Source organism: Gobio gobio, assembly GCF_949357685.1.
Source record: "Gobio gobio genome assembly, chromosome: 9".
NCBI classification, from domain to species: Eukaryota; Metazoa; Chordata; class Actinopteri; order Cypriniformes; family Gobionidae; genus Gobio; species Gobio gobio.
This window is the reverse complement of record NC_137115.1, coordinates 30235413-30259149: the sequence shown is the minus strand read 5'-3', so window position 1 is coordinate 30259149 and position 23737 is coordinate 30235413. Positions and strand designations below refer to the sequence as shown.

Genomic DNA, 23737 nt, shown 5'->3' with positions numbered 1-23737 from the left:
AATCACGGAGTTACTTCAAATTTTGCTGATGATACTATTCTTTTGTTTTCTGCCTGCGGTAACTATGAGTGAAACATCACGTCATCATTGTATATCAGAAATTGCCACCTTGTGGAATAAAGTTGAATTGCACTTATTCAGTATTGTTGTGCAGAAAAAATATACACCTCGGGTCGTTAGTGACCTATACAATTTTAAAAAATAAATATAAAAAAAAACAGGCATTTTTTTTATTGTTTTATAAATGTATTCTTTTTTCTTGCATTTAAGGGTTAAAAAATAACACTGCAGAAACAGGCATAACACCTAAAAATTATGACAAAAATAGGAAAATAATTCTACCATTTTTGGTGAAACAAATATTGTAATATTTTTTATTTCTATATAATACTCAAATTATTCAGCTAAATGTAAAATATATCTGTAATTTTCATGATGGTTCTGATTATTTTAATGTAAAATAAATTATCTGTTATACTGTATATAACAGTGATTTGTTAATGTAATTATTATAAGCGTTTAAACTTGTGTTTAGACAGCATTTAAAACCCTCTGGCCTAATTAAAAGTTGAACGGGAGTAGCATGCAATGATGCAATAGCATTTTACTGCACAAAGCATCCCTCTGATGTTCCTTCTGTTTGGGGTTTAATTCTCACCTCAGGTGACCCTGATCTGACTACAGTACCACCCCTTTACCGTGTTCCCAGAGAGACGCACATTATCTCATGCTCAGACCTGCCCATGTCCTCAGTGCACCCTGTCAATTTCCATACAATCATTTACCCTCCCTCTCCTTCACACAAGTAGGTGTGAAGTGTTTGTTAATGCTTCACTGCCGGTCGACAGTCAAAACAAACAAAAGACAATAAGATGTCTTAGGGAGAATTTTACTTGATGTCTGTCACATTTTAGGTAAGGAAAAATTGACGACGTGCCGTTGAATTATTAGAAAATAATGCACACTAGAGGTGGTAGTGTTACACCTAAGGTGTGTATTATTTTCTAATAATTCAACAGCACGGAGTTACATATCTATAGCAAATTTTTTCTTTATGAATGTGCAAATGATTTGTTTCTTTAACTACTTTATAGAAAATATTTACACTGATTAATGTCTCATGAGCCTTAAGTACACCTTAAGTAAGTGTTTCAAATGTAACCTTCTCCTTTTAAATACTTTGGTTAGTTCAAGAATAATGTATTCGATTTTATATTATTTACTTAAAAGAATTAAAAGATTTATGTCATGTCTATCCTTGTATTGTTCAACTGGTGGAGGTTGATATAGGATTTAGAAAGTAATACGTATTGCAATAATTTTAATTAGTACAGTATTAGTACAGCTGACCAACAGTTTACGTTGGTCAGCTCCTGCGTCAGCATCATACGCATGCATCGTGGTGCTTACAACATCGGCTAATGGTAAGCCGGCGTGCTGGCGTATCTCTGATGTAACTCGGAAGCACTGCACTGTATTTACTACGTCAACAGCGTAGGAGACTGACACAGACGTGAAGAAATTGTTGAATAAAGTCGTTATTTTTGTTTGTTTTTTGCGCACAAAAAGTATTCTAAAGTTAAACCAATGGAGTCACATGGACTATTTTAATGATCTCTTTACTACCTTTCTGGGCCTTGAAAGTGGTATTTAAATAGCTGTCTATGGAGGGGTCAGAGAGTTCTAGGATTTCATCAGAAATATCTTCATTTGTGTTCAGAAGATGAACAAAGGTCTTACGGGTTTGGAACAACATGAGTAATTAATGACAGAATTTTCATTTTTGGGTGAACTAACCCTTTAAATTTATGATTACCAGTAAACAAATAAGAAAAGATGTCATGTTTCATAAATATAACAATGTAATCATGAATGCCTCACTGTTTTTTTCTATCTTTTCAGCATCCATGTGTACCAGTCGTCAGACAACATCAGAAACAGGAAGAACAGTATGAAGATGCAACATTCTGCTTCTATCCTCTGTATCCTGTAAGCACCCGCTACCTCATTGATACTTATCTTATCCAGCGTCGGCATGGAACCTGAACATCTTTCTTTTTTTTATTCCCAGGTATCTTGACAACAAAGTGTTTGTGTCTCTGGCAAACGGGGAGGTGATTGTTTATCAGAGGGAAGCAGGTGAGCACAGATTCATTCAAGATGTTTCATTTAGAACAAATATGAGGGATTTACAAAAAGTATCTGTCCTTTTTCTGCATAACAGGAAGTTTCTGGGATCCTCAGAGTTCTCAAACGCTGTGTTTGGGGTCTCCAAGCGGACCCGTGACCAAAATGGTACCTGTGGCGGGAAAACTGTGGTGTGGCTGTCAGAACCGGGTCCTTATCATCAACACAAGCACTTTAACACAAGAGGTCAGACGCAAACTACATGCAGAGGACATCTGGCAGGAGACTTTTTGATTTTAAAAGAATAAAGTTCATATTCAGTAATATTATCAATTACACTGCATTGACCCTATGAAATTTAAATTTAATTAAGCTGGATAATGATACTAACTTTGCAACATTAGCTATGTTTCCATCCACCTATTTTTATGCAAATTTTGAAAAAAAAAAACCCTGGATGGAAACAGAAACATAAAAATGTGCATAAAAATGTATGCAATCATTTGATAAGACGTGCCCATTAAAGATGGAAACACGTTTACCAACACATTTATGAAATATGAAATAAGAGCCAATAGTGGCTTGCCCCAATTGCAGCAAATAACAGATATTTTAGGCACTTGTTTCATGAAGTGATAATTTTGTTCACTTGAACACATGGGATGGAAACAGTGCTTTATTAGCAAATCGTCACTTTGGAATTATAAGGTTCTTTTTTGTCGAAATGTAGTTATTCAAATATTCTTATTCTGTGACAATTTATTTACATTATGTAAAGTTTTTAAGTACATTTTGGGACTTTTTATTTAGAAATCAAAAAGGTTCTTATCTACAAAGTCGAATGGTATGCAAAAACGTTGAAGCTCAATTTCTCAAAACCACTCAGAATGCGGACAGAACCTTATAATTCCAAAATGGCAAAATGTTTTTTGCGATAATCCAATCTTGCATATTACTTTAGATGGAAATTGAGCTGAATAATGGCACTATTATTTTAAGCACTGCTTTACAGATTAAATTGAATTTGTTTAATCATTACTGATGAATTTTACAACATTAACTATGTTATTTTTCTGTTGTATTAATCTGAAGCAACTTTGAAACAATCTGTATTGCAAAAAGCGCTATATAAATAAATGTTACTTGACTATTGGCATCAGCAGATTAAAAGTTTAAAATATGATGATTATGATTATAACTAAACTATATGTACTTGACATTACATTCATGCATAAGTATAGAAATTCATCACCTTGGTAACCATTTAGTTTAGGGTCCAATTCTCACTATTAACTAGTTGCTTATTAGCATGCATATTACTAGGACATTGGCTGTTCATTAGTACTTATAAAGATTTTAATTTGTAATAAAATAATATATGTCAAAAATAATAAAATAATTATAAAATTAAGTTCACGGTTCTCCGATGTCGTTTAATGGTCACATGACATGCAGGCAAACGAGTAAAATGTTTTTTAATCTTTTTATTAGTGTTTTATTTTTATTTTATTCATTATATGATTTAATTACTTAATAGCATAACTTAATTACTTAATTGTCTGGGAAACCATGACATAATGTAATATTTAATGCGCTTCATGTTGTTGATTATAAAGAATGAAAAATATTTTCTTTCTCTTTGTATTTTTGTATTAATATGGTACGTACAAGATTATTCTACTCACATCAATGTGATAAACAAGTTAGGTCAAAAGTAATCTAAAAGTAATCCAAGAGTAGTCAGATTATATTACCTTAAATATGTAATATAATGGATTATGTTACTAACTTTTTGTCATGTCATTTGTGACATGTAACTGATTACAATTTGTAAGTAATCTACCCATCTCTGATTTGGAGTTAATTGAGACAAAAGTAGTAGTTAATAGTTAGTTACTTGTGAGAATTGGACCTAATCTAAAGTGACCATCACCTTTAATCATTTTTAGCCATTTGCAATTTTCACTTTTTGTCTCATTATATATTAATTTCCTCCTCAGCACTCATTCCAAGTGGGTCAGGACAGTGGGCGCTGTGTGACCAGTATGGTGAGCTATGGCAAAGGCGTGTGGATCGCTCTACAAGGCAGTGCTCATGTGCGGCTGTACCACGCCTCCACCTACGAGAGCCTCACGGAGGTCGACGTGGCACCAGCCGTGCACAAGATGCTTGCAGGTATTGTTAAGTGTGCATTTATTCATGATTTTCACCTGCGGCATGCTACAACAAGGGGGGGAAGATATGTAACACTTTTTTCGATAAGGCACTTTAAACATTCTACTAACTATAAGTAACTTTGCAACTACATTTCAACTACCAGTCATTAAAGTATTAGTAGACTGTCAGCTTAAAGGAATAGTTCACCCAAAAATTTTAATTATCCCATAATTTACTCACCCTCAAGCCATCTTAGGTGTATATGACTTCATCCAAACACAATCAGATTTATATAAAAAATATCCTGGCTCTTCCAAGCTTTATAAAGGGAGTGAATGGTACCTTGTTTTTTGAAGCCCAAAAAAAGCGCATCCATCCATCATGTCGTTACCGGAAGCTAGTGATTACAGTTTATAAAGTTATAATTATGGATATTGTTCTTACAAAATCGCATTGCTTTGCTTCAGAAGCCCTTTATTAAACCCCTGGAGCCGTATGGATTACTTTTATGATGGATGGATGCGCTTTTTTGGGCTTCAAAAAACAACTCCCATTATAAAGCTTGGAAGAGCCAGGATATTTTTTTAATACAACTCTGATTGTTTTTGGCTTGAAGAAGAAAGTCATATACACCTAGGACGGCTTGTGTTTGAGTAAATGATGGTATAATTAAAATTTTTGGGTGTACTCTATCTGCTTACACTTATTTTGATGGTTCCCCAACAGACATTCTGCTGACTAAGCAAGTACATGTCAACTTATTCTACTAACCCTTACCTAAGTCTACTAATACTCAATGAGTTAGTTGACTTGTAGTTGTAGTTGCAAAGTTCTTCATAGTTAGTAGAATGTTAGAGCTGATTGTATAAAACGTTTGCAGAATAAAATAAATCCCTTTCTCATTTTTTTCTTTTCTTTTAGGCTCTGATGCCATTATCCGGCAGCACAAAGCAGCCTGTTTGCGGATCACCGCTCTTCTGGCATGTAAGGACCTGCTGTGGATTGGCACCAGTGCAGGGGTGGTCCTGACTCTGGCCATCCCACCAGTGTCCTCCAGCACTGGGTCGGGCTCTCTGCGTGCTCCCCTCCTCCCCATGGGCTCCGCCCACGGCCACACCGGACATGTCCGCTTCCTCACGTGCATAGAGTTGCCAGAGGGCTTTGACGTCAACTTCCCACCAACGTCGGAATCAGGTTTGTTTCTCACAACAGTGTGGGTAATGTTAACAGAGGATCTGGCAATAAAACTGTATATTAATTATTTATAAGTGCATTACAGAAATACAAAAACCTTTTGTGTTTTTATATGTCATTAAGTTACAACCTGATATCCAGAGTATTAAGAGTTCAGTGACTTAATATGTTCTCTTCGGTGTCTATAATGTGTTGTAATTTTATCATTTGTTTATACAATTTTAATTTTTTGAAGCAGTAGGGTACAACAGGGCTAAAGGCTCCGGGGCAAAAGGCTTTGATTTTATTTCCCTCTAAACCACTAGATGGCACAAAAACTTGCCGCAGCATTTTCCGAAATATTTGATGTTTTTTTAAATGTTGTAGATTTAAGTAGCAAATGAAAATCACTAAATTATTGAATATATTTTGAGACAAAGGTTGTTTTGTTGAAGGTAATTAAAGTAACAATTTTTCAATAACTGAAGAATATGTAAAAGTATGGTATTTTGGGTAAAGGGCACCCCTGTTGTTGGGGCAAAAGGCACAATAATTAACATGATTAGAAATAGCTGGCTATTTTTTTTTCATTTGTTGACATGACATGGTTAGATTCAAATGGTAAATATCATATATTAATTTGGGTGTCCACCTTAAAGGGGCTATATGCGTTTTTCTGAAATTTAAACTCGCGACTGACACCTGTGGCCAAAAAAAACAGAACTGCTCTCATTTTCTGCTCGCTCTCGCAGCGGTGGTGACGTCACATCCGCAGACAGCGCGGGAAAAGACGACCCGCCAGAAAATAGGAAAAATAGGATACAGGCTTATAGGTGCACCCACTGTGAGCGGACAAGGTGTCAGTATGCTCATCAGGAGATGTTTGAGTCATAAATGGTAAAATAAAAAGGCTATTGTTACGTTTATTTTGGGGGAAAAGTTGCATATAGCCCCTTTAAAGATAATCACCATATTTATAATGAAATGATATTAATCATATCATATAATAAAATATGACTTAATGTTACTACTATAAATCTATATTAAATTATTATGGGATCTCATTCAATGCTTTCAGAATCTTTACTGTTTAAAATAATTTTGTTTCTATATTTTTTAAATATATTTCTATATTAACATATTTTAATGACTGCATATTTAGTGAACAAAAATTAGTTATTTTATCAAAATAAACAGAAAATAGTTCAAACTTTGCTAAAGTGATTGTTTTGAACAAGTATTAACAAAACTGTGTGCCTTCTGCCCCATGCTGGCTTCTGCCCCCCTCGCCACCCCATATATTTATAAACAAAATAAACTACTTTTATGATTAATCTGTTGCTCCATAAATGTTCAATACAAACGTATATATTTTTTCTGCAATCATACACTGTGGGAGTAATGAAAAGCACATTTTTCTTAAGGTGTGCCTTTAGCCCCATGGTACCCTATTCATAAAACCCAGACACATAGTTAGTGATAATGATAATTCAATAAATAGTTTAAGATTTTTTACATTTTAGGAATGCCATGGTATTCATAAAACACGCAATTACGACCCTGCAAAAGATATTGTCGTTTTAAATAAGTCATTTAATTTCATGTTGTTTTGCTCAAATCAGGCTTAAAAAACAAGGTAAACTAACTAAAACACCATAGACTGTAAAAAAATATGGACGTATTGTCCGTGACGTCACCCAAAAGATTCTGATGAGCAGTTTTGAAGCGTAAAGTAGGGTCGAGCTGCGCGTCGTCGCTCGTCACTCCCGGATAATAGAAAATAGGCAAAGAGGCGGGACGTGGGCGGAGCTGAGGTGACGTGATGACTAACAGACAGCAGATAAATGGATATCAACCTGTCACTCAAAGTGGCCACGCCCTTAATTATGCAGAACTTTAGGCGTTATATAATATAAACGAATGAATTATAAAAAAAATCACCCCCCTCACAGTTGTCATGAAGGGCAAAATTAGCCGTATAGACCAAAAGCACAATTTGTACCAGGCTGTAAACGTGTTTTTCTGCTGTAAAGTTGGGCATTTTAACATGGGGCTCAATGAGATTCTGCTCCCTTCTGGAGCCCGTCCCTAGGGGCCAGTCGAGGAATTTCAGTTTAAGTCACTTGCGTGTTGGCTTCAAGAGAAACTGTGGAAGGTTGCCACTTGTAAAACACTATCTAGTTTTGATCCTATCTATTAAATGATGAATGAATATGTGTGTGTTTTATTACAGTGAACTCTGAGAGCAGCGGCGGAGGCCTGCAGAGACGAGACTCGGCCCGACGGCGCGCTTCCACCCTCCTGCCCGTCAAATCCAACCTGCTGGTCATCAGCGGCGGCGACGGCTATGAAGACTTCAGATTGACCAATAGCAGTGAGACGGTGGGGCGGGACGACAGCACCAACCACTTACTGCTGTGGCGCGTGTAATGGAAGCCCCGCGCCCACAACACAAGCCGCTGGACTAGCCCACGCACTTCCGCCCCGAAACCCCGCCCCTTCCTGTCCTCTGATGCGTTGTGAACAAGTGTGTAACACGTCAACAAATGGGGTTTTTCGTTACGTTGTGTTGTGTGTCATTTTGTTTCTTGATGTAAAATATTGATCTCGCATGCCATGTGGTGTTTCCTGTGGCCGCTTTTGAATATTGTGTTGAAACTTTATAAGCAGCTTTAAAAGCGGACAGAGAAGGAAAAATGATTGTAAAAACCCTCGCAGAGAAGAAAAAAATGGGAACAGGTGAAGTAAAAAAGAAAGAATTGTTCGATTGTTGGATAGAGAGAGGGTTTGAACGCATCGCACGAGGCAGGAAGGATTGTGGGTAATGTGTGGATGGAGGTACAGAGGGGAAAGACGAGTTTTTTCATCCTTCACTTTGTGTTAGAGGACAGTCCGCACACTTTTATGGTCGACTACTGGTCTCGACAGACTGATTTGAATCGAGAATGAAGATGTTTTTGTTAAACCTCTCATCTGTGCCGTCCGGGACGAGATGAGAGTTAATCTTACGTAACCAATGTGCAATATAAGGCTAGAGTACCTACAAACCGCTATACCCCACACACACACACACACACACACACACACACACACACACACACACACACTTTACTACTCCAATAATCAGTAAACTCACACATTATCACTTTATTCTTTTGGTTATAAAATCAATTTTATGTATAAAAAAAATAAGACTTTCACTATATTATGTAAAAGAACAGCAATGACATTCCATATATAGGTATTGTGACAAAAAATCCTTTTGTACAGTATTTATGTTTTTTCATTTTTAGTTAAGTCTTTTTTTATAGCACTTAATTTATAAATAAGGTAGTCTGGCGTTTTTCTCTACTGAAAGATTTTGACGCTCAACTCAAGTTGGGTCATTGAGGTCGCGTTTGTGAGATTGATTACATTTTATTGAAACCTTTTTTTTGCGTGACGGAACATCCAGGTCATATTTCACCCTAAAATCAAAAGAGATAGAATAATAATTTTGCATAAAGAAAATGAAGCGTATCTTCAGGAGCATTTAAGTGTTATTTTAATCACATTTAAGCACATTTCACCCTATTTTTTTTATTGTAATGCAAAAATAATCTCATTCTCAAGATTTTTAAAATTAAATTTATTACAAAAAATTATATGATATGTATTTTACAGATGTACTGTATTTTTTCACATTAAAATAATGAGACTTTTTTTGCATTATGGTAATTGGAATTTGGGGAAAATGTGACTAACTGTCATGAAAAATAATGTAAATATATCCTATAGTTAATTTGAATAGTTCTTGACAGGTTCCATGAGATTCACCCATGGACAACTTTGAAATTTCAGTGTTCGTTTTCATCATCATGGCAATTCAGGAAAGGGAATTGTGTTGTTGCTAAAGACTGCCTTCCTGGATTTGACGAATAGAGTTTGTATTCGAGAGATAAACTCTGTGCTTGTTTGTGAGTGTGCCTGATTATGACGCGTAGAATGAAGTCAGACGGGTTACAGCCCTTCAGCTGCATGTGGCCGCTTATGAAAGACAATTAACTGCTAAACCGCTCTGCCTGCGCCGCCCGCCATCAGGTGGGTCGACTTCCTGTTAAATGAGCAATTTCTGCTGCCTTAGTTTTATCTGGAAAGAACCGAGTCAGTCACAAACACACCCAAATACTCGCTCACCTGCATCCAAAAAACATGCCGAATTACCTGAAGGATAAAGTCAGACTTTTCCCAGACTGCATAGCTACATGGAAATCCATGGGAATATTTCACACAAGTTTTGATTGATTGATCTGGGGAAATATGAGCGCTCGCAGGTAGAAACCATCAAAGCATTCCAGAAAATAACTGCATTTGAAAGTTTTAATCAAATATCTCAATCAGTCAGTGATGATAGTCGAGTCTTACTGTTGTAAGTGACCCTCTCAGCCCTTTCTAGTTAAAGACGTCATCAATGTGTATTGTAAATATTGGTATATATTGCCTTTCTCTGTACATAGTGCTCTCACAGTCCACGATTGTTCATATGAATCTAATGGCATATTTTTATAAGTATTTTTGTCTATTTTTTTCCTCATTTGGCATGTGCCGTCTCATTTAAATTAAAACTATTACAGTATTTTAAAAGAAGAGACGCTCCGCGTCTGCGGGTTCTGTTACATCCATCATGCTTTTCTCACAACGTTGTCATATTTTGTCACTGTGGGTTTCTTTGTAATTAAACATTTCACTGATGCCAGAATCTCGAGGCTTTGGTTAACTCATTTACAAACATGCTCACACATGATCGTGAGCAGGCATATGAGTCACTGACAACGTCAGGAAGTTTAGGACTTTTGTTTTCAAGGATTGTGAACTGGCACCTTCTTCGAAAGGAAACAAAAGACTTCTGTTTTTTAAAAAAATTAATTGAGGAGAAGAACATTTGGGGTGGCAAAATGAGAGACCCGTCTAAACAGAATAAAAAAATAAAACATATGAAATAATAATATATGAAAATGTTAGACTTGTCTCTCACATTTGTTTGATTCGTGTAATATTTTTCTTACAAAAACTAAGGTAGGCCTAAAATTAAGCAGTAACAGGATTGCTCACTAAATGTATGACACAGCTAAATATCACACGTGTGGTGATTAAAATAGCATGATAAATGTAATCTTTGTCTTCCTTGTTGTGTTATATTGGTGTGTAAATTCATTTAATATTTCCCATAAGCTAGGTGATGATTCAGTGCTTTTCTTAATCATTCTATAGTGTATGATTTATAAAAGCAGTGAGTAGTAAGTGTAAAATATGATTCAAGTGTGAATCATCACTTAGATTTCTAGTCTTCTGTTGTGATTTCAACAGATTTTTCTAAATTTGCATTGTATGATTTTTGTATGAGACAGGCCAAAAATTGCCTATTAAAATGCCTATTTTATTTGTTTGTGTATAAATATATTTAAAAAGCAGTGTTATAACAGTAAACCAGTAATTGTGAAATATTATTAAAATATATATTTAAAAGTTATTCCTGTGATGGCAAAGCATCATTACTCCAGTCTTCAGTGTCACATGATGCTTCAGAAATTCTAATATGCGGATTTGCTGCTCAAGAAACATTTCTTATTATTATCAGCAGAAACTAAAAAATGTTCAGCATTCAGAACATTTTATAAGAACAGCGTTTATTTGAAAAACAGAAACTTGCTGTCACATTATAAATGTCTTTACTGTCACTTTTGGTCAATTTAATCACGCTTTGCTGAATAAAAATATAAATTTCTTTAAAAAATAAGTCTTACTAATGCAGCACTTGCTGGCGTGTCATCAACCCAGTGTTCTGTCTAACGTTGACACAGACTGAATGAAACACACAAGACCAATTCACGTCATCTCACAGCGAACTAGTTGTGCGGGAACACAAAGAAAGCTTTATAATGACACGCAATGAACATTCAGCGCCTGATAATGCAGTTCATGGTTTGTGTGAGAGATCTGGTTTTATTGTGACGCACAATTCAGTGGAGTTGGTGTATAAGGAACCAAAGAATTATGCAGCCTACTCAATCTCTTTCTCTCAGGTTACAGAATAACCATGAAGAAACATTTCATTAAAGATTTAGAGCGTTTTAAGGTTTCTACAGAAGCTTCAATTAAGCTACACACACACACACGCACACAAAAGTTGAACAATCATGCACTTTCTGTTCCAGCAAGGAGGAAGATGATGAAAACATGATGCTTTTATCCAGTTATATTTTTAGGGTTATTGTACTGCAAGGATTCACTGTCTTTGCCATCTTGTTTATTCAACTTAACAGGCAGCTCTTTTGAATCATCCACATTGTCTGTATCTTTGGATGTTTTTCAAAGATCAGAACTGTGTTTTGCATTTGAAGTAGTTTAGAATTACAGTTTCACTTTATTTTGAAAGTCCACTTTAAACATACTATAACTTTGCAAATACTAACTCGCATTAGTAGACTGGTAAGTAGGGTTAATATAATAAGTTGACATGTATAAGTTACTTATAGTCAGTAAAATGTCTGTTGGTGGACAATCAAAATAAAGTGTTAGCAGACAGTGTAGTTGCAAAGTTACTTATAGTTGGTAGAATCTCTAAAGTGGACCATCGAAATAAATTGTTAGCAGAATTAGCAGTTATGTTTGATCATTATTGAATAGATGCTGAAATATATCAAATATACTACTTTTGCAGTTTAAAAAAAAATGGTTGAAACTGAAAGCTAATTACACATGTCTTAATTTAATCAAATAGTTACACTTTAAAGGCAGGTGGGCTTATGCTGAGGCACACGGTGCGCAGAAGTCGCCAACTTTCTGAAGTGTCAATAGCTACAGACCTCCAAACTTTGTGTGGCCTTCAGATTAGCTCAAGAACAGTGCGTAGAGAGCTTCATGGAATGGGTTTCCATGGCCGAGCAGCTGCATCCAAGCCCTACATCACCAAGTGCAAAGCGTCGGATGCAGTGGTGTAAAGCACGCCGGGACGCCGCCACTGGACACTAGAGCAGTGGAGACTCTGGATTTGGCGGTTGCCAGGAGAACGGACTGCATTGTTCCAAGTGTAATGTTTATTATGGTGTGGGGTTGTTTTTCAGGGATTGGGCTTGCCCTTTAGTTCCAGCGAAAGGAACTCTTAATGCTTCAGCAGACCAAGACATTTTGGACAATTTCATGCTCCCAACTTTGTGGGAACAGTTCGGGGATGGTGCATCAATGAACACAGCAATGTCCATAAAGACATGGATGAGTGAGTTTGGTGTGGAGGAATTTGACTGGCCTGCACGGAGTCCTGACCTCAACCCGATAGAACACCTTTGGGATGAATTAGAGCGGAGACTGCGAGCCAAGCCTTCTCGTCCAACATCAAAGCCTGACCTCACAAATGCGCTTCTAGAAGAATGATCAAAAATTCCCATAAACACACTCCTAAACCTTGTGGAAAGCCTTTCCAGAAGAGTTAAAACTGTAAAGGGTGGGACAACTCCATATTAAACCCTACGGATTAAGAACGGGATGTCATTAAAGTTCATGTGCATGTAAAGGCAGGCGTCCCAAAACTTTTGGCAATATAGTGTACATTCATTCCATACATTAGTGTTTAGATCTTAAATGTCCACTTCATTGAATGGCTTCTCACGTCTGCAAGCAACATTTGGGTGACATAGGTCACTTCTTCTACTTCAACCATCTAGTTTATTCAGATTTATTTTCAATTACAGAATAAAATTGCTAGTAAACAAAATTTGCAATGCTAAATTTGCTTTTTCTTTCTGTGGGTTTCATTATACAGCTGAGTGACGCTCCCGGAATGACAAGCTAAAAGTGTGAGATTCTGTTAAATTGCCCTGCAGCATGAGTGCATTCCATGAGCACAGTGCTGGAGACACAGAGACATGCAAAACCAAAAGAACATAGTTTAGACACTATTTAGATGAAATGTAGGTGAGATGTTTGCTTTTTGTCCCACATGTCACAAACCGAGAAACATGCCCCAACCCCCACCCACCCCTCTTTACTGCATTATTTTACTGATTATTTTACTCATTCATGTAAATATTTAAGAAATATTTGCATGTATATACTGTATATTTATATAATTTATCTTATATATGAATATAAATATTTTATAGGCCTATATAAATATAGCATATTTTCTTTTAAATATATACATGCATTTGTGTGTATTTATATAACACACACATACAGCTCACATACAGAAATCAATGTTAAGCATATATTATTTTTTTCCAGAGCTGTATATTACGTAAACACAACCTTTTATTTTAGATATGATTCATGCGGTTAATTGATTGCCCAGCACTAGTAATTTCATTGTCAACCCAAGTAGAATATTTTTTCTTTACTAGTTTCACTTTTTTTTTTTGCTGCTGTTTGGGTGTTTTTTGTGGCTGTGAAGTCAATTCTCACCAAGTTCACACAGGTGTAGAGAATCACAGTATAGGCCTAACATTTATTAAAATGATCCACTTTATCATTTTAAACCGTACACATTTATTTGTTATGTTTTCTTGAGAATACTACGAATGTAAATAAATGGCAGTTGGTTCGATATTTTAATGAAATGGCCACTGTATGTAGCTAATGTTTGAATACCCTTTTAAACATATATATTGTTCTTTTTTCAAAATACATTCGTACAGAAGCTGTATCCTAATTTTACTTTAAAAAGTTTTTAAAATGCGGTTCACTGGAATGGAGAGGGGGGGGGGGGGGGGGGGGGGGGGGTTGAGAGAGGGAGGGAGGGAGGGAGAGGGAGGTACTGCTCATATTACACAGTGTGTGACGTGTTTCTCTCGGTTCTTCCCCGTGACGGTTCAAATGTTGGATCCCTCTTCTCATCTCTGCGGTTCTGTTTCTCTCTCTCTCTCTCTCTTTCCCTCTTTGTGTAATTATAGATTACACATTCGGCATATGATGATTATAGGACACTTATGAATTCACAGTAAAACAGGTAAGATACAAACTTTATTCAGTGTGTGTATAATAGTTTATTAACGGATGGGGACAGTTGCAGTGCGGATGCGGCATTTCTGCCGGTATTTTCAGCAACTTATTAATTCGGTTGTGTATCCTCTAATGTATAGCGGTTGTGTGTGGATATAAGTTACTGTACTGAGCTGTACTTCAATATGTTGGTGTTTTTAGAGTTTAAGATATGAATAGTTTTTTTGCGGTTATCTACTGAAACGTTCCGCATTGAAGACAATAGGATGTTGAGTTGAGTTTGCTTTCGTGGTGTTCTTACTGCGCTCGTGCACTTCAAGGGCTGTAAAACAGTGTCTTTTTATTAACGTTAAACATTAACTGATTGATTTGTAGTTCTTCAGCCGCATTATAACATAAACATTAGGCTATATACACGTTATTACTTTCTATTATCTGAATTCCTCCTTGACAGACGCACTAATTACGGTTTTAAAAGGTCTATATAAAGCTAAGACTTGCTAACACTTTATAATAACTTTCACCAGTGACATCAACAGATATTCTAATACTAAACATCTTATCATTTATTATGGTTTTACAACAGTTAGCTGTACTGTAGTCGTATTTTGGTTGGTACATTGTTGTAGGTAAATAGCCTACTGATCTGTTAAAAGGTAAACTGTTACTTTTATTTAGAATTGCAAATGCCTACACTATTATTTGAAAACAAATAAGAGCATTTTAATGTTGTATTATGCACCAAAACGACGTTGACATTGCAGCCAGGAACAAAATTGTGTTTTACTAGCCATACGTTGAACTTACCCTGCAGTATTTATGGAGGTCTTTAAACGTCTCATACCTGCAACAATGTCCATAGAATCGGATGTATGAGGGTAGAATGAGGAACAGCATTTTGTTTGTTTTATGAAACGAAGCATAACATCATAATATATTGCCATCATTTACCTCCTGTGATGGTGTCCTCCACTACAGCTGTTTAGAGATCACAAATTGTTCTGCTCTTTTCTAGTGAAGACAAAGCAGTGAGCATGTTTATATACATCTCACCATAATGTGTTGCCCACTGGGCAGCTTCACACACACACACACACACGCATACACACACCCTCTGGCAACAGACTTTGGCACACACTGCACCAGCTGCGGTTTATACCAGCTGGAAACACATGTTTGTGCTGCATGCATAATTTATAGTCTGCACTATAAACAAAAATGCTGGGTTATAAAACATTGTTCAACTTATGCGTCAGCCTATAGGAACATGTTGGATATATCCCCAAAATTCCCATTTCAAAAAAACGTTTAAGTTATGAGGCACCACCCCTGTCGTTATAATTAACATCTTTTGTAAACCATCCGTGAATATTATAGTGAATCGCTGCATTTGCAGAATTTGGCAGAGAGAGGGACTATTAGAAAGCAGGATGTAATTGCGATGTCTTTATAGTTCTACATCTTTTTTTCTCAAACACTCATGTTTTGTACTCACGTTTGAACAAAATATTATTACCGTGCTCAGCATTACCTGCTTTATGAGGCACACAAATGTTTTAGTAACTTTAATACCCATAAAGCAGTGTGATTAAATGCATGACTCTAATAGGCTACAACCGGTATTTGTCACGGGACGGGCCAGCAGACTCACTCTGACATTGTAATATATTTGACACATCTAATTTTAGATTTTTGACTCGTCAGCATGAAGTCTTTACATTTTATTTAAATTTTGAGGCACTGAGCAGCCTTAAATCAGCTGTGTAAAAATGCCTGAATTACCGCTTCAGAAGCACGTTTGTGCCAGCTTTGCAGTAGAGATGCACCAGGGGTGTAAAAAAACTTGAGTGATTGTTATCTGTATTTTTGTCAAGTACAATTTAAACTGACTGCTTGTATACTTTTTCATGATTACATTTCTGAAGAAAAAAACGTTCAACTTGAAAAGTTGGGGAGAGTGGGGCACAACCTAACGCTTTTTGACTTTCTCAGTTGTAAATCCACTTGGGGTTCAGAGTATTTATTTTCCCCACATTAATTTCCCACGTGTCTAGTACAATTATGTGGTTTTGTTTCATTAATACAGTGTATACTTTTTTCTTGATTTACCCCAAAAGAATGGAAATGAAATGTGACAACATGCCCCATATGTGAGGTACATTGTAAAATGTGAGGGGCACATTGTAACATGACCAAATGACAGCTTAAAATGTTACCTGATATAATCAAAAAAATATCCATGACAAACTAAAAAAAATTGTCAATAAAATACAATTATTAACTTTTTAAATAAAATAATGGCATTTTTTAATCCGATTTTTTTTTACCACAAAACACAGCTATACAGCATAGTTAAAAACATAATTATAATTATTTTCTGAACATTGACTCTCAGTCATTATTCACCTTTTTCTCATGGTTTCTCAAAATAATTAATAAGAGTATAGAATATATCTCACAATTCTGACTTTATAACATGCAATTGCAACTTTATATCACGCAACTCTGACTTTATAACTCACAACTGCGAAAAAAAGTCAGAATTGCGAGTTTATGTCTCACAATTCTGAACTTAATAACTCACAATTGCGTGTTTATATTTTACAATTCTGACTTTATGGTCTAGTTTCACAGACAGGGCTTAGATTAAGCCAGTATTAGGCCTTTGTTCAGTTAGGACAATTAAGTAGCTTTTATAAAGCCATATTTTAAAACATATTTTAAGATCTGTCATTGCAAGTTAATTTGAGTTAAAGCAGCTCAATCATGCATCATGCACCCGATACACAGCTTCTTCAGTCTGCTGCCATCAGGGAGGAGACTGCGGAGTCTCCAGACAAGGACCTTATACCCCTTTTCCAGCAGCATGAACCGGGTGCTAGTTCAAAGCCAGTGCTAGTGCCAGTTCGGAGTTGGTTCGACTGATGAGCCTTCTAAGAACCGGTTTGCTTTTCCACATGCTAGAGAGCCACCACAGAGCCAGCTCTTACGTCACTGTATACGTCTCATCTTTCTTAGCAACGCTAGTGAGGCAGCAGGAAACACAAACACACCAGGCTTGTTCGAGATGCATCTGCGCTGCGCAGACCGTTCCGCGTAAGATATCAAAATACCGCATGAGTGATTCAAAAACATAAAGGAGTCGTATGATCTCGCGATGTCATACGGAAATCGGTCTACACAGCACCGATGCATCTCGAACAAGCCTTCCATCAACAATGGCGAACGTTGCGTTACTATTGATGCACATGGCTTTACGATCCTACATCGGCATCAAAACACAGCAAATCCAACGCATTCGTGCAGCTCGCGGTAATTTGTATAGACGGAGATTACAATCGAACAGCTATTAGCTCCATTAGCTGCTATTTCAAAAATGGCGGATCTCAAGTTTTTGTTCGTCTTGTTGGTCACGGTAAGCCCGCCCCCAGCCCCTGACGCAAGCGGTTCTTACTTCTAGACCAGAAATGTTTTGGTGTTACTTAAGAACCACTTTTCCTGGTTCGGAGCTGGTGCTTTGGGTGTGGAAAGACAAAGAACCAATTTGAAATTAGGCTCTGGCTCCGAACCAGCACCAGCACCAGCACTGCCTTGGTGGAAAAGGGGTTAGACTGAAGGACAGCTTCATACATCAGACTCCCTCCAGACCTTGCATCACTGAACTCTAACCCTCCGACCCCCCCCCCCCCCCCCCCCAGTCACTTTGTGAATCATTGGACTGATTACTACCTCTCCAGTATTGTCTGCAATCTACTTCTTTGATGCGGATTAAAGACTGTTTTGTGCTATTTATCACTTTAACAGACTGTATAAGCTCATCTGCACTACACTAATTATTATACCTGCACTTTTAGTTTTTTTGTTTAATATACTTCTAGTATAATTAAACTGTATTTATCTGTATTCTTATGTCTACTATTAGTGTTTAGTGTTAACTGTATGCACATAGGGTCTGAGAGTAACGAAATTTCAACTCTCTGAATGTATGTAGGACAGCAAGGAACCTTGGGGTTGTGATTGATGATCAGCTAAAATTCACTGACCACATTACGGCAACAACCCGGTCCTGCAGATTTGCACTATACAACATTAGGAAGATTAGACCCTTCCTATCAGAGCAGGCCTCACAACTACTGGTACAAGCTCTTGTTCTCTCCAGACTGGACTACTGTAATGCTCTTCTAGCGGGCCTTCCAGCATGCACTATCAAACCCTTGCAACTGATCCAGAATGCCGCGGCGAGGGTGGTCTTTTATGAGCCGAAGAGAGCGCACGTCACGCCTCTCCTCATCAGTCTGCACTGGCTACCAATAGCCGCTCGCATCAAATTCAAGGCACTGGTGCTCGCCTTCAAAGCAACCACTGGCTCTGCACCATTATACCTAAACTTGCTTGTTCAGACTTACACACCCTCCAGGAAATTACGTTGTGCCAGTGAACGACGCCTTGTGGTGCCATACCAGAGAGGCATGAAATCGCTGTCACGGACCTTTACCTGGACCGCCCCCACTTGGTGGAATGACCTGCCTATCTCACTTCGTGCGGCCGAGTCTGTAGCCATCTTCAAAAAACATCTAAAGACACATCTCTTCCAGCAGCACCTGACCAATCAAGAATAGCACTTATCATTCTATTCATTTTCTGTCTGTCTAATTTATTTTAAAAAATATATATAAAATTAAAAAAAAATATTTTCTGTGCTAGATTCACTGAGACTTGTTACAGCACTTGCATATTGTTGCCCTTGACTGTTCTAGTTGCTTCTATTGCCCTCATTTGTGAGTCGCTTTGGATAAAAGCGTCTGCTAAATGACTAAATGTAAATGTACTGTACATGTGGCCGAATTAACAATAAAGCAGACTTTGACCTGACTTGATTTTAGTCTAGGACTAGACTTAAGCATTTTCTGTGAAACCAGGGGCAAAACTCACAATTGCAAGTTTATATCACGCAATCCTGAGAGAAAAATTTGTGCAATTCTATCCAATATATCGCACAATTCTAAGAATTTGCCTAAACAAAGAAACAAAATCAGCAACCATGATCGGATATGTGACATATGCAACTCTGATTCTGTGCCAGAATGTTTCCAAAATAACAAGAGTTATGTTCATAGCTGTCCGTGACTCCATGCATTTTTCACATGTTTGCATACATTTGTTTTGATAGAGTTCATTTGACCATCCGGATTCTGCTAGTGTGACTCTGCTGTCCAAACAAGAACCTTGCTAGGTCTGTTATCTGTAATTACCTATGCTCCTTTCTTGACCCGTGCTGGAACGACAGCACCAATTCAGAGTTTTGAAGTGGGAGTTTGGTTGGCTGCTTTGACATTGGGCACGCTCCTCTGAAATTATGAAGCAAACGTCTGGGCAGAACCCAAACCTTCCACGGCTGGATGCAGAAATCAATGGTTTAATTAAAGCTTCATTATTTGTGTTGGTGGACCTTTTCACCAGAAAGGAACCAAATTTACTGTATACTTTTCCCTCCCTGGCGTGCAGACATCTACCTGCATTGGCTGGCGTGTATGCGTTGACCTCTATGTGGTTTGGGCGCTGCTGGCGCACCGACCGCTCTGACCTCAGATCAGCAGGGATTTACTGTGACCCCGTGAGTTCTGCTGACTTTGCGAGCGCTACTACAGTCTGTGATACATTGAGTAGTGTGAATGAACTGAACATTGAAGAGAATAATCTCTATATTACCTACAGGAGATATTTTATGTGAATTAACTTTGCTGTTCTGTGACACGTTTTGCAACTCTTTTGATACTAAGTTCAAGGCATTAGTTCAAAAAACAATTCAGTGATTCTTTTATGGCTTTTACATGCTCAAAAGTGTTGCAAAAATCATGTGTAGGTACCATTTATAATGTTTTTTTTTTTATTAAATTGTATCAATAATTACCTAATTACCATGAAACTCTAGAAGACGCTGGCTGATAGGTCTTTAACTCATTTGGTAGCGATCACATCATTTTCTACATAGCACAGCTGATTGGTTGCTGTTTTATCAGCGGCCAATGAGCTGCGGCTCAATATTAAAACAAATACCGGTTGCTATTAGCAGTCTGCAGTGTGCTTTCAGAAACCCTCCACCTTCCCCAGCTCCACCTGTATAGATCTGCTACAGGGGTTAATTCATGTATGTTGCATGTGCAGCAACAGATTACCATGCCATTCTCTATTACCATACTAATCTCCCGAGAGTTGTCATGGCAGACGAGTGTTTTTGTTAATATCACGTGTTCTATTTTAGTTCGTTGTAGCTCATTAAGTACATGAATTAATTTGGAATCTATGTATAATTTGCATTTACATTAAAGAGTACTAACATTTATCTGCATCTCTTGGCTGAAAAAGTTTTTGCACATTCTTGCTTCAGTAAGTTGTTGAACCCTCTGAGAGATTCAGTTGGATGTGTGAACGAATAAATCTTGGTTCAGTGAGCCAGTGCGTTTTGTCCCTTGGTTCAGTGAGCCAGTGGGTTGGGTTGTTGATTCAAGAACTGCTCTAAGTGATTCAGTCCAGTTGTGAACAAATCATTCTTGGTTCAGTGAGTTAGTGGGTTGTTAATTGGAAGCCTAGGCTGTGTTTAAGTAAATTTTTTTCATGCCCTTCTCTCTAACATCCCTCCATCTCATTCAGTCAGATGTACATCATTGCTTATGTTCCTCGAGTGCCCACGATGGAACCCTTGTAATGGTTTTAAATGAAATGCCCTAAGCCCTTGATTACTGGAAATACATTTCGGTACTGAAATTAAAAAAATTTGACAATACCAGTATTGAGTGCTGTTGAGCGGATTCTTAAACACCTCTGAATCTGATTGGCTGCTGTGTTCACGCACTCAACATATATGTCTGTGATTGGCTTCAATGATCAACGCTGCAAAAACATGTTGTAAACATGACGCTCTTTACCGAACGCTTACACAGATGGCAGGTGAACACCTGCGTCTTTTAGCGGATATATTAAGGATCTGCTGATAGACGCATGCTTTTAAATGCTCCTGTGTGTATCTAGATGAAAATGCTGGTATTGTACAATTTTTTATTTCAGTAATGACTTGGTACCGAAGTCGGCACTTTTGACAACACTGGTGCGGGGTGGGGATAGATTAGACACGATCTGCTGTGACGTCACAATCGTGTTGCGTAGTGGTCATTCTTGGCTCAATGAGTAGGTGAGTTGTTGGCTTACTGCTTAGAACTTCTCTTGAGCGATTCAGTGGGTGCTTCTCATTTCTTATTTGTGCATCCTCATTTCCTTTCCTTGCATCTTAGCTCCACCCCCTTTGGATGCGAGGGAACACCTTACTTATTACTCCTTAAGAAGCTTCCTCACTTCTCGTTCCTCGCCTCCTTGTGGTTCAGTTTAGAGAATTGAGATGCCGAGGCTGAGGCCGAGTTTGATTGGTTTCCGGGTCACAGGCTGGAGGACGGAGGAGCGAGGAAACGAGGAAGCATCAATTTGAGTATTGAGAAGCAGATTTGTGAATGAATCATTTTTGGTTCAATGAATCAGTGGGTTGCTGGTTTGAGATCTGCTCCAAGCAATTCAGTCTGATTTGTTAACAAATCCTTATAAATTCAATGAGTCAGGAGGTTGTTGACTCAAGAACTCTTACCAATTCAGTCAGATTCAACAATTAATCATTTAGACTGGTTTAGTGAACCAGTTCAACCCATTCATCAGAAAGATTTGACTCAAAAGAACAGTTATTTCATGAATCAGACATCACTAGCACAACCAAAGACTATTGTGAGTGATGTTTAAGGTGTATATTTTAGCATCTGTGTTCACTGGGAATTAAAACTAGGATCTTAGCATCACTCGCACCATGTGGAGCTACAGGAATGTTAGCTTTTACACTAGCTGTGGCCACAAAGACCAACACAAAAGGAAAGTGTTGCTATTCAGGATGTGCTGATTCAGCACTTGGTGCCGAGGCCACATTTGGACCTTTTCAGGGTGTCATTACAGGGCACAGGCGGACATGTGAAAGGAAGTACACCCTTCATCAGATGCTGGGCCACATGACCCTGGCCTGCACCCTCCGAAAGGCCGGTATCCATTAATTAGCACCGGGCAGCATGGGTAATGTGACATTCCTGTAGCAGAGGCTAATTACAGATTCAGAGAATAAGACGCAGCCAGCAGAGTTGGGTGACCGACCCATCTCAAGGCAAAGGTTGTGACCTTCTTTATTCTAGACATTTTGGCATCATTGGAAGAGTTAGCTTAGACATGTGCTCCTTTTGTTAACGAATACAGATTATAATATGCAAATATATTCCATAAGAAGTCCCAAACGCCTCTCTGGCATATGGGTGCATTTAACATTCCTGCTATTACAGGACTGAGGAGATGGAATTCCCCCTTTAGGAACAGGAATTGTTCCACACTTTCATTAATAAGGAAGTGTTTCCCTGCTATTTAATTTCAAAACTGGTGAAATGAGCTTGTCTCCCTCCAGGTTTCTCCTTTTTATTCTTTCTTTCCAGCAAGCATTCCCTTGTGAAAAAGTAAACTTTAGAGCACTTAAAAATAAAGTATGCATTAAGAAAATAATATACCTGAAAAAATATACTGAGCGTAATGTTTTCGGACACTTAATTGCATGGTATTTGCTATAAAATGAAAGTTAAATGCAATTATTTGATATTGAGAGCTTTTTGACTTAAATATAGTTGTCTTTGAAATAAAATTACTGTCGAATGTACTGACAAACATTTATGGTAAAATAAAATTCATTGTAATTACTTTAAAGGTCCCATGGCATGGCATTTTTCTATTATTTTATAGTGTTTTCTGAGGTGAACTTATATTGTTATATATATATATGATTTTTACATCATAAAATGTCATAATTTAGAAATAAAAGGCATTTTTTCTATACTGCTGTTTGCCCTGTGGCTGAATGCCCTGCTTCAAGAGGCGTGTCTGCTGTGAGACTTCAGTAAAAACGCCCACTGTTGTGATTGGCTGACATCTTTGCATTTTAAATGAGCGGAGGGGGCGTGGTTTAACGAGGCACGAGCAGGCACGAGTCTGCCAGAGAGACGGATGGACCTCATAGTTGCCAAGTCCGCGTATAACACGCGACTTTGGGCTTCTTTTTTTGGCAAGTCGCGTTAAAAAATCACGAGTCGCGGGTTGCGGTTTTTTGGGCTTATTTTAAAAAATGTGGTTGCTTGTTAGGAAAATATAATAAGCAACTTCGTTTCTTTACATTTATGGTCGCTTTTTTGTCCAATACATTGACTGACACTGTCTTCTCACAACAGGCATTCAGTGCAAC

The 23737-nt window shown here is 37.6% G+C and overlaps 2 protein-coding genes across 3 annotated transcripts in view; both read left to right on the top strand.

Annotated features, from left to right (window-relative positions):
- Positions 1-10193, top strand: part of arhgef17 (Rho guanine nucleotide exchange factor (GEF) 17) — a 115076-nt gene extending 104883 nt beyond the window's left edge. For both annotated transcript variants that reach the window (XM_079826024.1, XM_079826023.1), the window contains exons 16-21: positions 1903-1989; positions 2072-2139; positions 2225-2373; positions 4128-4302; positions 5206-5478; positions 7691-10193. In XM_079826024.1, coding sequence (XP_079682150.1) covers positions 1903-1989; positions 2072-2139; positions 2225-2373; positions 4128-4302; positions 5206-5478; positions 7691-7887 — 949 coding nt within the window. In that variant the 3' untranslated portion in view covers positions 7888-10193. The remainder of the gene's footprint in view (positions 1-1902; positions 1990-2071; positions 2140-2224; positions 2374-4127; positions 4303-5205; positions 5479-7690) is intronic.
- A 4088-nt stretch (positions 10194-14281) lies between these two features.
- Positions 14282-23737, top strand: part of relt (RELT TNF receptor) — a 37634-nt gene continuing 28178 nt past the window's right edge. Inside the window, exon 1 of the mRNA XM_079825308.1 lies at positions 14282-14437. The gene's annotated coding sequence lies outside the window, so the exon portion shown is untranslated. The remainder of the gene's footprint in view (positions 14438-23737) is intronic.